Consider the following 18489-nt stretch of genomic DNA (forward strand, 5'->3'; position numbering starts at 1 on the left):
TCCTTATACCAGGAAAGGTGACATATTATTGGTTAGTGGATATATAATGGTAGATAGGCTATTTAAAAAGGTTTCAAGAGTTGATCTCAACCTCTCTCTTCCAAGGTTCAGATTTCAGATTTATATATATAGCTTAGTTACAGAAGTTTTTCACTATAATGCAGCAATTTTCTTGTTCAACTAATAAATTATCAAGCATTAGACTACTATCAGAAGTCATAGGTTTGTAGACTTGCCTCTATCCCTTGGCAAAACGTGAAATCTTATCATGTTGAAGTTTTAGTGTTTGGAGACTCAAAGGAGATAGTTTGGGGGAACTCTTTAAAAATAAAAACCATCATTCAAATAAAAGGCATTATTCCTTGCATTGTGACTTTCTTATCCTACAGCCTTCCTTTTATACTTCAATGTGATGTGAAAGTGACCTTAATTCTTAAAAACTTAGGAGGCCAGCAATGCTGGTCTTGTTGATGGTATGTATTATGTATTCATTACTTGAGCACTAGCCTATCTATGTTTGAAGAAGTTCATGCTGTTGTAATTCATGAGGACCATTTACTAAAACATGGAAGAGTTTCCATTTTAATTAGTAGTGAGAAAGCCATACTTATGACATCATGGTTTATTTAAGTATTAAAGTGTCAGTATGAAATGGAGTAATCAGGTCCTGGTACATTGATTTATATTAACCAAATGCCCAAAAATCTGATTTGTTACCCAGAATTCTAGCTTACTGAAAAATTCCATTTATGCATTGATTCAATTCACTAGTAATATTCTTAAATATTATTTTTTCTTAATGTTTATTTTTCCTTTTCTCTTTTTTTCTCAATAGTATTTTATTTTTCCAAATACATATAATTCATTTTTGTAAGATTTTGTGTTCCAGATTTTTTCTCTCTCCTTTTTCTCCCTCCTTCCTGTATGTGCAAACTCTTTAAACATATTTGCATTAACACTTATTTTTACAAGAAATACTATTTGCAAAAAGACCACCTTGGAAATAATTGCACCTTATTTACCAGTATCTCTTGCTGAGGTAGATAAATTCTACAAATAAATCATTTAAAAAACCCTCAAAAATTGCATTAACACAAAATATGATAATAGGTAATTCATACAAAATGTCAAAAATACATTGGAAAATAGAATCAGGAATTGGATCTTGGTTTGTAGTCTACATAGAAATTTTGTTCATAAATTACCAATGAAAAAAATTGGCAAGCCCTAAACTCATTAGTAAAATTTTATGGAGAAGTATAGTAGAAAATTATGAATAGAATCACCTCATAAAACAGTAAGAAACAGCGAAAGAAAAAACAAGTTTAAAGAAAAGTTGGCACAAGACCTACATAAGCAAAGTCAAATTGAAGTAATTTAAGGATGAAAAAGGAAAGAGGGCAACAAACATGAAAAATGGAAAAGAGATGGAAATAATTTTCTGCAAAATTCTTTTTACCACCAAAGACAGTAACTCCATTCCATTTGGACTCAAACATCAGAGTTCTGGACCTGTTTGTGGAGAAAATGGAACTGAAAATGAAGAAAACAAAGATGGGGAAAAAAAAAAAAAACTGCTCAATACAAAGAGTCTGTTCTAAGCCAACATAATTAAGAGGGAATTGTATCTAAAGGAAGGGAAGAGACCAAAAGTGTGTAAAAGAATCTAACTCTTTATCACCCCGAAAAAGCAACTGAAAGAGCACTAATAACTTCAGTTCACTTTCCAATTTATATAAAATGTTAATGAGAATAACCTACATATATATTGGAGCCTTGTAAAACAGTCAAGCCTTTGAAAGCAATATTTCATAGATCACATCTTAACTGTCAATTGACAGAAAATCATAAAAACTGAAAAATACCATTGTGTTTTAACTGTTTTTTTTTTAAAGCTTTGATTTTGTAAAACCAAATGTGACCTTATACCTCTTGTCCAATAAGAGATCTTTTATGCATATGTCAACATCATAAATGATTTTCTGACAGAGGTCACAGAGGTAACTTTGTTCAAACATACGATTATAAATATCAAGCAAAGAAACACATGCTCCTCTAAGACCTTTGCTACTGTCATGGAGGAAACTGAGTGCAGAACCCAAGTTGAGAGGAGAATCCCTCTGGATCAGGGGTGAGAAACATCCCACCTGTGTGCCACAGAAGGCCCGTGAAATTATTTGCTGAGGCAACTGCAGGCAATGAAGAGCTGAAAGATAGGTACAGTAACCTCCCACTCTTTGAGTCCTATAAGGTGATATTTTTGTATAGCTCACAAATGATATTATAAATCCAAAATGGCCCTTGGCAGAAAAAAAGGCTCTCCTTCCCCCCCAGCTGCAGATGTGATGTCTTCCAATGTAGAACAGCACAAATCCTAAAAAATGAGCATAGTCGCTTTAAAGAGGCTGATCTAACTATCCACACAGGAGAAAGAGAATGGATTAATAATAATTACTAGCATTTTTATAGCATTTACTATGTGCGGGCACTGTGCTCAGTGCTTTACAGTTATTATTTCATTTGAGATCAAATGCGCTACCTGTTGTCTGGACTATGATTTTCAGTGCCATGGAGATGGCCCATCGGTACATATAACTTGGAGAGACAGACACATGGATGGATAATAAGTTGAATCCAGAACTGAGCAGCAGGAGGAAAGCAGGCTGGATGGTCTATAGGCTACTAAAAGCGATTTTCTAAAGATAAGCCAGGCCATTCTCTCATGTTCAAGCTGGGGCCTAGTTCACTGTCCACTCTGGTGACTTTCCCAACATACATAAATTGCTGGACTAGTATAGATTGTTCACCTAGACAATAGTTAATTTTCGTCTTCATCTATAATTGTCACATCTTCCCTCCCTCTGTGTATATAATTGATCCACGTTCTTTTGAGTGATTATAGATTTCCTTTAGGAGGTTCTTATAATGATCTGGGACTGGATGGAAATGGGACAATATACTAGTGGAAACATCCTGAGGGACTTCATCTTCCTATTTGCCCTTTGAACTAGATGTCCTTGCTGAAAGTGGAAAACAGCTGTGAAAACCATGTCTAGTTTATGATTCAGTTGGCATTAATATGTGTGTGTGTGTGTGTGTGTGTGTGTGTGTGTGTATTATCAAACAAGTTTGTTGTGACATCTTTCAAGGAATCTTAAATAGTTTTTATATATGCCTATGAAATTACCTTGTTGGTCAAAAACATGTGAGGTGAAACAGCATTTTATTCCACAGAATTGAATACTTTTTATAGTTAATACACAGTAAGTCAAGTAGCATCTTTCATTGTTTACATCTTTCATCAATTGTGACTATAAAGAAATGATTTGTAAAAACTTATTTCTTTCCTCCTCTTATGTTTCCATCAAAGATGCTTTTGATATAAATGAGGATAAGTCTTATGACGATTGTGCAGAGATCAGAGAGTTGCCATATGAGTCAGTTATCAAGACTTTCTCACTTTTTTTTGGAGGATATTTTAATAAAATCCATGTTTTCCCCTGTGTTTAATTTCCTTCTTTAATATATCTTGAATTTCAATCCTCCCCCACAATTTTGTGACCTTCAATGTGAACTTCTCTGTCTATATTTGTTTTAGTCCTTGTTATTTCTAATTTTTTTTCCTTTAGTATCATTGCTGCTTCTTCATGTTGAAAAACAGGGCTATGTTAGTTGATGAAATGGAGTTGTTCCACTGTCATTGATAAAAAAAAGAAATCAGCATATATTTTCTATTTTTCCATGTTATTCTCTTTCCAGCTTATCTGTAAGTGCAAGCTTTTCTTCCTTGGCTTCTTGATATAGGCTAATTCGTGTCCTTTTGCTATCATCTTCCTTAACAATTAAATTTATATACTAGACCAGCAATCATGTTTGCCATAGCTCTCTAAGCAAGGATCATAAGATGATAGACTTAGAGGTAGATGGGATCTAGAGGCACTACTGAGGCTGGACCTTTCATTTTACAGGTGAGGAAACTGAGGCAGAGTGGTTAAGTGACTTACCCAGGGTCACACAACTAATAAGTATCAGAGACAAGGTGACTTTAGGCTTTTTGAGTGCACTCATCATGATAATTAATTTTGATTAAACTTCCTAAGGAAATGATGACAGTCTGAGTTTATTTGTTCTTTTATTTATTTCCTACCTTTTAGCATCAGCAGCTTGGTTAGTTAGATTAGGCTGTGGTTGTCTTAAAATGCCCTGTCCTCTGATTTTCATTTAATCATATAATTTGATATTGATCTTTGCTCCTATAAGTTAATGACCTGGCTAAATACCAAGGGCTAATGAATAATTCACAATTAATTATTAACAATAAATAATAATTTAGAAATTATTCCCACATTTGTTTCCTTGAAGAATATTGGCTCTGCAGTTAGAGCTTGGGTTCATATTCTGATTCTGATATTTATTATCTGTGGGACAATAGACAAATCACTGAATCTTTTCTGGGCTTGGTTATCTCATATATAAAATGAGGGAAATCAGAGGGGTCTGAGGCCTTTTCCACTTCTAGATCTTAGAGCCTTTGTTGATTTTTTTAAAAAAAAATAGCTTTTTATTTTCAAAAAACATGCAAAGATAGTTTTCAATATTCACCTTTGCAAAACCTTGTGTTCCATATTTTTTTCCCTGCCTTTCCCCCATCCCCTCCTCTAGATGGCAAATAATCCAATACACATTAAACATGTGCAATTCTTTTATATATTTCTACATTTATAATGCTGCACAAAAAAATAAGATCAAAAAGGAAAAAAATGAGAAAGAAACAAAAGAAAGCAAACAACAACAAAAAAGTACACATTCAGTCCTCATGATCCTCTCTCTGGGTTCTCTGATGGCTCTCTCCATCACAAGTCTATTGGAATTGGCCTGAATTCTCTTAATGTTGAAAAGAACGAAGTCCATCACAGTTGATCATCGTATAATCTTGTTGCTTGTACAATGATCTCTTGGTTCTTCTCATTTCACTTAGCTTCAGTTCAAGTAAGACTCTCCAGGAGTCTTTGAAATCATCCTGTTGGTTGTTTCTTACAGAACAATAATATTCCATAACATTCATATACTATAATTTATTCAGCCATTCTCCAATTGATGGGCATCCACTCAGTTTCCAGTTTCTAGCCACTACAAAGAGGGCTGCCACAAACACTTTTGCACATACAGGTCCCTTTCCCTTCTTTAAGATCTCTTTGGGATACAAGCTCAGTAGAAACACTCCTGGATCAAAGGGTATGCACAGTTTGATAACTCTTTGGCCTTATGTTTTTCTAACTTATTCTTTGTTATCTTTTTCTTGTCCCCATCTTTGCACTGAAATCAGAAAATTATTTCACATTGCGTGTGTATTAATTTTGTTGGTTTAACTGGATGGTACTATCAGGATCTTAGAATTTCTCTACTTTTTTATCCCCTCCTACTGTTGTTTAAGCTTGCAACTACTTTTATTGCATTTTCTTTTTAGCAATTGTTTATCATGAGCACTGCAAAACAAAAGGATCAAATTTCCCATGAAATCTTTCTTTTTGTGTTTTGGTTCATGATGAAAACAACTCCACCAACTCTTTTATTTGCTGCTTCAAACCTGTAAATCCACCTTGTAAGCAGCTACAACTTCCTTTTGTCTCCAGGCTATATTTCCAGCTGGGTAGAACTAGCCAGAGCTTCAGCTCTGTTGGCACGGCATTCCAGAACCCAAGGCTTCCTCCGCATGATAAGGAAGCACAGACTTAAAAGGGGAGGCAGTGTGGTGCATTGAAGATAGCCATGAATTAGAAGTTCCAGGACCCAAGTTCAAATCCTGGCTCTGCCATTTTAGTATCCATAAGGGAAGATATTTAATTTTTCTGCACCATACTTGTTTTGTACTTGAATGTGTTTGAGTTATGGGTTTCATTCATTTTAAGAGGAATTTTCATAGCATCATTATGACTAGGTCTTCCAATTTTTATTTTTTAGCAGAATGGCTTCCCAAATTTTTTGAATGCAAATTAATATATTTTGCAATTATTTAATAATACTTATGATATTAAAATGCTGAATTGTTTCTATTTAGATCCATCTCATGCCACAACAGCCTCCCTTTCTTTGGTAAATGAAGCACAGTATCTCCTGATAAACCGAGCTAGTGTTTTAGAGCTTCATCAGCTGTTAAATGCAAGGTAAGAAATACTCTCTTAAGATGGGTGAGAGTCATGTAAACCGTTGAACAATGATGGCTATTTTGTAAACAACTGTTTCTTAGCAACTTCTGCTCTCTGGGGTGGTCTTGTTTCTTTCAAAATGTGATTTCCCCCTTGTTGCTAGCCCATAAATTCAACAAATATTTATTAAATGCCTATTATGTGCAAAGCACTGTATTGGTGAATTGGCAGGTCAACAATGTGTTATTTTCCCAATCACTTAGCAGTAGATGTTCTCTAAAGAGGTAACTTTATGGCTGTGGCAGAGAAATGAAAGAGCCCTTGTATCTCATAAAACTTGCGCATCAGAAGCCAAATTTATTGCAGTGAAATTTGAGGGTTCAGTTTGTGCTTGATCATGAATGGGAGTGGGGAAACTTGTATGATGAAATATGGGCCCTTGGAACTTTTCCAGGTAGAACATGTTCCTTCAGACCTGTGAGGGTCTCTGGTTTCAGGCCAGCGCCATTCCCACTAAAATAAGTGCTGACACCTTAAATGAAGGTCTTGTAGACCACGGATGGCATATAGATGACATTTCCTCTCACAGTTTCCCCCTTTTTCATGATCTGTGCCCATGAGGGGTTAAAGAGCAAATTTAAACTATAACTTCATAGCCGTACTTGTGAAGATCTATTCTTATAACCATTCATATACTTAGGATGGGGCTGGGGCAGGTTTTCAGTGAGTCCCCAGCTTTTCCAACAATAGGGCCAAGGACTGGATCACCTATAGGAACTGAAGATCCATGATGAAAAAGAAACCAAATCCACTTCAATTCAACAAACATTTTTAAGCCTGTACAAAATGTAGGACACTGTTAGTTGCTGGAGGTAGGGGAGATTTAAAGGTTAGATAAGATATGGTTCCTTCTCCAAAAGAGCTTACAGTATTGTGAGAGGATTAGATCCAAATATACCACACAGTATTAAAGTGTAAGTAGATTTGACAGGTGTAAAACAAAATGGATATAAAGTCTGAGGTAATCATTAACAATAAGGGGGATCACAAAAGGCTTTAGGGATTTGGAACCAGAGGACCAGGGTTTGAATCTTGGTTCTATTTCTTACATGCAATTTGAGCAAATCTCTTCCTTTCCCTGAGCCTCAGTTATCTCATCTGTAAATTAAGAAGATTGAACGAGAGCAGGACTTCTAAAACTTTTTCCACTTGTGACTTTTTTTTTTTGGCTTGATAAATTTTTACATGACCCCCAGGTGTGTGTGTGTGTGTGTGTGTGTGTGTGTGTGTGTGTGTGTGTGTGTAAATAGATATACAAATCAGAATTTACATTTAAATGACAATTTTTCAACTCCTACGTGGCCTCACATAGGGTAGCTACTCATTTTAAGAAGCTTTAGACTAGATGATCATTAAGCTTACTTTCAGTTGTTAATCTATGATTTTATGGTCAAGATGGTATTTGCTTTAGACTTTGAAGGATGGGTAGGAATGCAGGTCCAAAACATTACTACAGATATTGTGGCATAGATAAACAAATATTTTGTTATCTTTTCATTGACCTTCTTTGGGTTTATGCATAACAGTGGAATCTCTGAATCAAAGGGTATAGACATTTTAGTCACTTTCTTTGAATAATTCCATTTTGTTTTCCAGAAGAACTCCATTAACTCACAGCTCCACTTATAATTAACGTACCCATCTTTCTACATCCCCTTCAGTATTCCCTATTGCCATTTGTTGTCACCTTTGCCAATTTTCTGGGTCTGAGGTAAAACCTTAGGTTTTTTTTTTTTTTTTTACTATTAGGGATTTAGAGCATTCCTTCCTTAGAATATTAATGGTTTATATTTCTTATTTTGAGAAACTTTTGTAAATAATGTAAATGTGTTTTAAACTTGTTAAGTGATAGCTATTGAAGGTTTTATGATTATAATTATTAGATATGATCTTGATACCCTTTATCACACCTTCCTAGCTGACCTTGTCTGGACATTTTATACCCTCGCTATGCCTTTCCTAAAATATGATATCCAGACTAAATATAATGCCCCAAGTTATGGTTTAACTAGAGCAGAGTATGCAGAAACTTTTATACCTCTAACCCTGGGCACTCTACCTCTCTTAAAATAGCTAAAATTACTGTCACCCAAAGAAACAATCTCTAATCTGTGGGTGCCTGGAGCTTAACAAAAGAAGCTAGAGATAGGAGACTCAGGAATTAAATGGAATTATATTTTCAAAGTGAAGAAAATAGGTTTGCAAAACAAAGTCTTGGAAAGAAAACTTGTGGCTTGTAGGGGTGGTAAGGTTTTTATACATGAAAACCACAAAAAGGTGGGACCACAACATAGTCATTCTTGAAAGTAAATAGTTCCTAAAACAATGCAGACATTTTGGGGACAATATGGTGGAAAGCAGTCATTAAGTTGATTGTCAGTTCACTTAGGAGCCTTGAACGTGGGGATTGTTCAGAATGTCAGGTGATTGCTGCAGCACATTGGCTGTTTCTGGCTCTCAAGCCCCTAGGAAACAGGGAAACTCTAATAAATCTAAATAGTTATCGATTAACAGGAAAATCATAAAACTCTCAGAGATCATCTGTCGCTAGTCCAAGCGAGATATTTTGATAGAGGGTAAGATATTTCAGCTCAGGGCATAGCCTGCAGTTCTGAAAAACAGAAGGTCTCTCTTGACATTACATGTAGAGTTGGAGTTTGGGGGGCGGCTATATCCACTGTTAACTCATGTACAGCTTATATTCTACTTAAGCCCTTCTTGAACTGTTGTCTAGCTATAATTACTCATCTTATATGTGTAAAGTTGATTTTTTTGGACACAAGTATAGGACTTTACAGTTATATCTATACAACTTAATATTATTAGAATCCTATTTTATGTTATGTTCTGTCAAAATCTTTTCAAGTTCTGGTTATAGCTTAATTTTACTCTTTATCTTAATTTAAAGAAATAGCAAAAGGAACTTAATTCAATTATTTTCAATTCAATATTCATCATATGTCTATTTTGTACCAGGCGTTCAATTAAAAAGCTTCTGGCAGCATAGCCAAGTGAGTAAACTTGGTATCTTGAGTTTGATTTTTTGCTAGCTTTGTGATCACAGTTCTGTTGTAGGTTGAACTGGGAAAGCAAACTTCAGAGTTCAAAGAAAATATAGGTAGTATACAATGACCTCACATTCTTTAGGGTAAATAAACCCTGTATTTTCCAAAATAAAACTCATAATACAGAGAGCTAGAATTGTGAAGGCCTTCAAATTCATATCCCATGCAGATCACTTGCAAGGACTGGAGGTGTTTGGCCTAAAGAATAAAAAATTTAAAGGGGCTGGATCTTCAAGTATTAAAGGGTTATCATGTGAAAGAGGCATGAGATTATATTACTTGACTACAGAGAGAAGACCTAGGAACACTTAGGAAATTGGAGAGAGACCCTTTTCAATCAAATATTAAGGAAAATCTCCCTACTTAGCAGAGTGATCCAAAATCCTGCTTCAGGCAGATTGGACTCCCACTCATGAGAGGTCTTCTAGCAAAGGTTTCCTCAACACTCATTGGGGGATGTTAAAGAGGAAACTTTTTGTTAGTAAAAGAGATGGATGTGTTTTTAAATTTTTAACCAATCAACAGTTATTAAATATTTGCTGTGTACCAGGCAGAGTGTTAGGTGCTGGGGATTCTAGTACAAAGAACAAAACTAACTACTCAAAAGGAATCCTTTTTCCCCCACACCCCAAGCAATTGTAGCTAAGTGACTTGCCCAGGGTCACACAGCTAGGAAGGGTTAAGTGTCTGAGACCAGATTTGAACTCAGGTTCTTCTGACTTCAGGGCTGGTGCTCTATCCACTGCACCACCTAGCTGCCTCCAGGAATATAGATTCTAATGGAGGAACAAGTACATATATAAATGCTGCATAAATATAAAGATAAAATTGATAAATACAAGGCAGTTAGGGATGAAGGACATTAATGATGGGGAGGTAGGAAAGGCAAGGTCCTTAAATGGATGAGAGAGAGTGGAGGAATCAATAACAGACTCCAAAAGGTTTAAAATAAATGATGTATCGAGTGAGATAGGGAATCATTAAGTAAGGAATAAAAGCTGTAACAATAGCAGCAATAATAGATAATATTTATGTAGTACTTACCAGGCACTGTCCTAAGTGCTTTACAAATAATTTGTTTCATCTTTACAACAACCCTGGGTGGTAAGTGCTATTATTATCTCCATTTTACAGGTAAGAAAACTGAGGCAAATAGCTGTCAAGTGACATAATAGGGTCACACATCTAGTGATGTGGCTGAGGCAGGGTTTGAAGTCAGATCTTCCTGACTCCATGCTGGGCTCTCCATGCCCTGGAATGAAGATCTAGTTGAAGCTGAATAACATGAAATTTTATCTCCTTCATCTCTGTTGCTCATGTGACCAGGAGAAGAAAAGGTGGGTGGGATTGCAGGGCTGAGGTGTGGCGAGAGATGAACAGAAGAAAGATAAAGGAGTGAGGGATCTGAGGGGACAGTGCTGAGTTGTTCAGTTGTGTTCCACCTTTTGTAACTCCATGGGCCATAATGTCCAGGCAGCTTTCCTGACAAAGGAATTTCCTTTACAGCGGATTAGGCAAACATAGTTTAAGAGACTTGCCTTTGCTCTCACAGCTGGTAAATCTGAGGCTGGATTTAAATTCAGGTTTCTTGATTCCAAGCCCAGAACTGAGCTGGCTTGAATTGAAATGACTAACTAAAAGTTGAAAAAGGGAGGAAAGTTGAATTCAGAATAGGGATAATGTCTTGGAAAAGGCCTGAGGGGCGCTTAATGAGGACAAGGAAGGATAGGGAGAGATGGAATGGTAGGACTTTAAGGTTAGATAGAGAAGTATCAGAAAAGTGGAGTACCCGGGATATGACTTGCCTTATATATGATTAAAGTCATTTGGAGGAGCAGGTCATGGGATTCAAGGAGGCTAAAGGATTGGGAGGTTAGGTAGAGGGGAACAGATCATCAATGTGAATATTGTAGTGTGAATATTGAAGCTTCATAAACTGTGGCTTGTGATTCCATATGGGGTCAGGTAACTGGGAAAAATTTGGCAACAGTAAAAGATTTCCAAATACAACGACCAGGAATTAATCCAAAATCACAGGGGTAGTGAATGGGGAGCACTGGCAGTGCTTGCCCATGTCGCATTATGTGACTTCACTTCAGCCTTGTACTTTTTAAATCTGTCTCACAATTGTGCAGCTTTAGAAATAAATAAGGCCATCGTGTGATGAAACTTGTAAGGCAATCTGCTTCTGACATTTGGCTTTAAAAGCCCTTGATAGCAGTATCCTCATTCACCACTAGATGGTGATATTTCCCCACAATCTAGGACATCAGACCAAAAAGGTGTCACTTTCCCTTCTTGAGAAGAAAGAATTAAATTTCTCTAGAAAATAAAGAAGCGCTTCTGCTACCCATCCACAACTATTGGGGAGCAGACTCCACGCTTCCAGTTCAATGATTTTTCCACTGTACTCTGCTCAATATGCATCCTGTCTTCCTGAGACACAGTTGCCGACTCCAACTTCATTCGATGCCTTACTAAGATTTTTGTCAAGCTGCTGATTTTTGATGGTTTTCTCCAGGGTGATATGACAAGTCACTGAAATCTAATTTTTAACTCCTGGTGATATTTTCATGACTTAACGGTAGGTGGTTTTAGGTGATGTGGATGTATTTAGACAACTGGAGCTCCATTTTATTATTTAAAAGATTTCTTCTATTTTATTTTTGGAATATTAATTCTTTTCAGTAATCAACACATAAGTTAATCAGCAATCATTTTTAAAGTGCATATCATTTTTTCCTCAGGTTTCCCAAGCCTTTCATGCCTCTAACAACAGATGATTTAAGAACTATCCAACATTTCAACCTGTGCTTTCTCCCAAGAATTCATACTGTGTCTAATTATAAACTGTAGCTGGGCCACTATTCTCCATTTATAGATTAATCTCTGTTCCCAAAAATCTCGGTAATGAAGTCTTGTAAACGATTTTCCCCTTAATTACCAAAGCCCCACGTATAAGTAAGATGCCAGTAAGTGAACATTAATAGTCATCTATTCAGACAGATAAATAGTGTTTACAGTACAATTAATGTGTTACTTCCAATTTTGGGGGGTTGTGTATCAACAGTGATGAAAACAGAAGAGAAGAATTATTGTCAATGAGAGAGCTAATTCAACGTTTCCGTGCCAACATAGTTATCAATGGAACTAAAGCTTTCGAAGAAGAGAAATGGGATGAGATTTCTATCGGCACCCTGAATTTTCTGGTAAGGAGCAAAAAGTTCTATTATTTGTACCCAGAGGCCCCACATAGATCCAAGTCTTATTAGTACTATAGAGAGAAAACTGATTCTAGAGTCTGGGGACCTTTGTTAATTCTGCCTCTGACCTTTACTGCTTGTGTGACTTTGGGCAAGTACTTAGTCTATGTGTAAACATCCTAAGCCCTCTTTCCCTATCATCTTGTCAACATTTTTAGTCAAGCTAAGAGGACGGTGATCTGAGGAAACTGGTACCGTGTTTTCCTCAATCCTACTTGGTAGATCTCTAGTCTTTCTAGCTTAAATGCTGTTGAGATATGATAGGAGGATCAGCATAATGATGGCTTCTATTGGTGTCTAAATGATGTGATGTATTGAAGTATTTAAAGGACTCTCCAATGGAAGAGATTAGCCTTGTCACACGTCATTTGAAGGATTCCCTTCAGGTATGTTCTGGGCTGTATTGATTGAAGTGAAATTGATTACTGACTATTGTGAGGATTCAGGGATTCTGAAAAGTCTGGCTGTCTTTTTTGGCTGTTTTTTGAAATCAGGCAATCAGCGTCTTTTCCCTAAGTCTGGTCAATTTTGAAAATTCAGGTTTGGAACAGAGTAACCAGTCATCATAAAATTTCAATTCTCTGTCTCTATCATTAATATGAAATGTTATTTTTTTTAAAGACAGCCTGGCAGTGTGAATAGAATGCCAACCTCTACCGCATACTGACCATGTGATCCTAAACAAGTCATTTAGTCATTTCTATGCCCAGGTAATTTTCTAAATGTTCTAAGTTGCAGAACCAATGCCATTATACACTGGAAGAGGGAATTTCCTTAGAGAATTCACAAGTGTGGTATATTCTCTTCTTTCTCTCTCACAGAGATTATAAATTCATTAAGGTACTAATAAAAAAAGAATGCAGGCATTCTTGAGTATGAGATGGTCTCCTCTCATGAAAAATTCACAGAATTCCAGGCCGTCAGACCTTTGCCACTGACCTGATATGGAAGTTAGCTACTTCTCAGTTGCCTTTCATTGCCAATTATGGTTCTGGGTTGACAGCATAGCAAATAACATTTGAATAATGGGGCCAGAATTTTGGATGGAGAAGAAAGATATCAGATGAGTTCCTCTCAACCAGTTCTAATCATTCTTCACTTTAGAATTTTCTATTGCTTTGGGCTTTAAGGAAGTGAAGGAAAGGAGGAGAAAGAAGGGTTTGAAAAGAAGTAAGGCATATAGTGAGGGAGTTTTACTTCTAAGGGAGGATAAAGAGCACATTTGCTTTGGCATTTCTTGATAGAGAAAGTTGACAGAAAGTGGTTGATTATGCTTAGAATTCCAAAGACCTGATAGTCAATGATTTTGATTTCAATTTTCTTACTATCTAAATAATAGAATTCAATAGAGAAATAAAGCATTTATTTGGTGCTTATTATGTGCTATTTATTAATTACTAATGTCATAAACTCATAACCTCTCTCTTTCCTTTTCCCCTTCCCCCCCTCATTTCTTCTCTTTTGCTGATTTTCTGCTTTTTTTTGACCATTTCTTCACCATCTTTTTTGATCTTTCATCCAAAGTTCTGCTTTAGTCTTTTTTTTTGTCTCTCTACACACTTTCCTTCAGAATTCTCCCCACTCCCCTCCACCTCCCCTCATCCTCAATAATCTTACCTATCACCTCTTGGGAATCACTCCAAAATCTGCTCTGAGAGCACTGTCTTTTCACTTGTACCAGTCTCTGTATTCCCACTTGTCTGTTATAAGTTTTACATGGAGATTGTATTAGTGTCAGGAATATCGATGAAAATGAACTACAGACTCAGGAGTCCAGACTAAAGAATCTAAACTAAGACTAGGGGTAGTAGGAGGATGTAGGCCCGAGAATGGGCCTGGCACACATTAGGTTAGGAACCAGGGAGATTATCAGAAATAAGAAAAGGTACAAGTACCCAGGCAGCACAAGTACTGCCAAGCAGTAAGTGAGAATTAGGGCAGGATCCGAGTAATACTAGAAGGTCAAAACACACAACCTCGTCTGGAATTCAGGGACACAGCCTGGTTATGAGCCCTCAGAAACTCAACATTCTGAGCAAGAGGAGTCAGAATCTCCTAAGCAAGGAATCTGGGCATTGAGTGCAAGACACCAGCCCAAAGCAGACCTTGAGACTGCCAGTGCTTTGTTTCATCCAGAGAATTTTATCTACTTAAGGTTGAAACCTTGTTTTCCCTTCAACTGCTCTGTATTTTTGTTCTTCTGAGGTGAAACAATTCATATTTTCCTGTCCCTCTTTTCTGCAATGTTTTAGAAATGAACTTACAATCCAAACTGCTGTTGTTCTTAGCGGGCACATTTCTGCATTTGACAAAGGCATTACTTGTTTGCCTGAGATTTTAGATCTGAGAGAAGGGGATAGTCTTTTAGTGACCTTTTTCTTAATTTCTTTATGTAGATTAAAGTTTTCTGAGAAATAGCAGTAATCAATGTCTTTAGTAAGAGATGGCTGGGCAGAGGTTCAGGCCTCTGATGCCTTTAAGACAGATGGTTAAGGTTTCCATTGCTTCTAGGAATCAAAAGCAACCAAGCATCCACAAACTTAGCGATTAAGGTAGCACCTAAGGCATTATGGAATTCATTTAAAAAAAGGTCTGGCCTGAAGTTTAGAAACCCAGAAGTCAAGACAGAGGTGAAATAATCAAAGTTTTCAATGGCCAGAAATAAATCAATTATCTTAGAACCAGGAGGATGAAAATTGAAATGTAAGGAAAGCATGGCTCCAGCATTCTGGATGACAGGTAGTACAAGATATTACAAGCAACCAAAAACCAAAAGTGAACTTCATTCTAGAGCCCTTTGGTCTATATTATATTTCTTTCTTAGAGTTGTTGGCAATGGTATATGATTGAGGTATATGTAAGAAATAACTGATTATACTATTATAGCAGGCACACTTTCTTTGATCATGGCTAGGTTTTAAAGTATAAAAATCTTGAAATTCATTATATTCTTACTATATCTCTGTACCTCTTTTTAAGGTTTTGGATTTAATTATGATGAATGCAATAGAAATTAAAGAATCTGGCCAGAGTGTACATGTCTAGGATTGAACTTCAGAGTTATCGAATCATTCAATCAATAAACATTTATTAAGCACCTACTATGTGCTCAGAATTGGGGATATAAAAACAAAAAATGAAACAGTACCTGTTCTCAAGGAACTTACATTGTATAGAGGACAATATATATGTATGTATGTAAATATATTTTTAAAATGCAAGGTCACTTGCATGGGAAGGCCCTAGTAACTAGGGAGATAAAGTTAGGTTATATGTGGAAGGTGCTCCTTGGAAAATGAGGGATTCTAAGAAGTGGAGGTGAGGAAGGAGAACATTTCAGGTATATGAGATGGGTGATAGGAGAGAAGAGAGATGCTAAAGTAAGGAGCAGAAAGAAGGTGAGTTTGCCCGTATCATAGAACAAGAGAAGGAGAGTAATACATAATGAAACTGCAAAGGTTGCTTGGGTACAAGTTGTGTAGGACTTTAGAAAGTCAACTAGAATTGTTTCTTTTTCATCATAGAGGCAATAAGGAGCTACTAGAATTTATTGTAAGTGTGATGTGGTCATTTTTGGACTTTAATAGTTTGTGGAGAATGGATTGGAGTGAGGAGACACTTGAGACAGGGAGAGCAATGAAGAGATTAGTCATCTAGTATTTATTGAACCTATCTTGTGTGTAAAGCATTGTGCCAAATGTCCCAGATAAACACTACTAATACTATTGATGATAATAATAACAATAATTCTTAGCCTATAAAATTGTAGAGGTATTTCATTATTCTTTTTGAGTTCATAAGCTACTACTTATGGTTTCATTAGAAAGACTGGAAGATGGAATAGGATGATATATCTGGGATGGGTTGTTTCACAATGCTATAGAGAGAGATTGAGTCTGAAAGTATAATTGTTTTAACTTGTTCTCTTTTGTGCATGGAGTTGATGGTGTCTGGAAAACCATATCCATTCAGAATAACATAATCGAGGCAAGGCTTATCAAGTTCTTTTGATAAATTGTTATCGTAGTGTGATTTTACTCCAGGGACGACCTCAGAGAGGTGCATTTACAATGTCTTCCAGGTCAGTGGCTGTCAGGTACTATAGTTTTGGTTCTATTGTTTTCTTCATTTCTCTGAGTGAAGACTATTTCTAGCACTTCAGCTTGTTACCCATTTGCAATAACACAACAGGATGAGATTGGAGTGTTTTGATCAAAGACATAGGTAGTGTTTTTCCATTCTCACTTAGCAGTGCCTTTCACCTGGGGATTTGAGTGGTGATGGGAATAAATTTGATCCCAAGATGGCAGCATATACCCAAACTTAATTTACAGTACCAGATACTATTGTCTTTTTGTTCAGTGAGGGAGTAAGAAGAGAACAAGTTGGTTTTTAACCTTTATGTCATTCACATGTATAACATAATGCATCATGATGCATACATGCATACATTTTTTCATGAACATAACCAGGATGGAGCAATCAAGGCTTTGTCCAAGCAAAGACAAATTTAAAAGATGACATGTGCATAAGGATTCATGCATTAAAAGGAAGAAGATCACGAATACTTGGGGCTCTTTAGGCAAACTCAGTTCATCCATGACTCTTTCCCTAGGGTGTGAAGAAGTTGGAGCCAGATATCTCCTTTTCCCTCAGGTCAAGATTCAATTCAATTTAATGTAATAAACATGAATTAAGTACCCACTGTGTTCCAAGCACTGAAGGTACAAGGGAAAAATAAAATAGCGCATGCCCTCAAGAAGCTTACATTCTTTTATGGGAGAAACAACAAGGATGTACCCAAGCCAAGTCCAAGATGGGAGAAATGGGGCTGGGAAGGATGGGTGGTCCCAATCTTTAAACCTTTGAACTAAGAACAGCCAAGATTTCTGGTTTCTTTTAAGAGTCAGTTTAAGTACACTCTTACAGGAATTCTTTTCTGGTCTTTCAGACTATAAGTACCTTCTCCTCTAAAGGTTATATTTTATCATTTCTGTGTGTACTTGAATTTCCTGATACGTATACACATATATGTATGCGTGTACACAATACATATTTAATATATATGTATATATCTTCTATCTGTTGTGTCTCATTGGAATGCCCATGTGGACATAGCCCAACTTTTTATTTGCCTTTTTTGGTGATCTCCTTAGTTCCTATGAGTCCATGGTCATTTCTTTTCAGATGCCTCCCAGATCTAGATATCCAACCCTAATTTATCTCCTGAACTCCAGTCCCTTATCTCCAGTTATTTCTTGAACATGTTCAAATGAATATAGTAAAGGCATTCAAATTGTGACTGAAATTCCTTGTTTCTATTGGGCATAGAACCAACCTACCAGTCACCTGAATTTGTGACCTCAACATCAGTCTTGATGTCTCCCTCTTTCTCATCCCCCACCTCTCACCACTGACCTGTCAAATCTTGTTTGTTCTATATCCACACTGTTCTTTTTCACTATATGAATGATATCCTAGTTCAGGTATTCACCACCTCATTTGGATTATTGTAATAGTTACTTAATTGGAATTCTTGGGTTTGACTCTTCCCACTCAAGTCTGTCTTCCACATCACTACCAACAATAATGTTTCTTTTATTTATTTATTTTTATTAAAGCTTTTTATTTACAAAATATATGCATGGGTAATTTTTAAACACTGACCCCTTGAAAACCTTGTGTTCCAAATTTTCCCTTCCTTTCCCTCACCTTCTCCCTTAGATGGCAGGTAATCAATACATGTTAAATATGTTAAAATATATGTTAAATACAATATATGTATACATATTTATACAGCTATCTTACTGCACAAGAAAAATTGCATCAAGAAGGGGAAAAAAACTAAGAAAAAAAATGCAAGCTAACTCCAACAAAAAGAGTGAAAATACTATGTTGTGGTCCACCCTCAGTTCCCACAGTCCTCTCTGTGGTCTAGATGACTCTTCATCACAA

The 18489-nt window shown here is 36.4% G+C and overlaps 1 protein-coding gene across 1 annotated transcript in view; it reads left to right on the forward strand.

Moving 5' to 3' along the window:
* Positions 1-18489, forward strand: part of MOCOS (molybdenum cofactor sulfurase) — a 108623-nt gene that overhangs the window by 61202 nt on the left and 28932 nt on the right. Inside the window, exons 12-13 of the mRNA XM_074279225.1 lie at positions 6059-6164; positions 12342-12480. Coding sequence (XP_074135326.1) covers positions 6059-6164; positions 12342-12480 — 245 coding nt within the window. The remainder of the gene's footprint in view (positions 1-6058; positions 6165-12341; positions 12481-18489) is intronic.

This window comes from Sminthopsis crassicaudata, chromosome 1, assembly GCF_048593235.1.
Source record: "Sminthopsis crassicaudata isolate SCR6 chromosome 1, ASM4859323v1, whole genome shotgun sequence".
In the NCBI taxonomy this organism is placed as follows: Eukaryota; Metazoa; Chordata; class Mammalia; order Dasyuromorphia; family Dasyuridae; genus Sminthopsis; species Sminthopsis crassicaudata.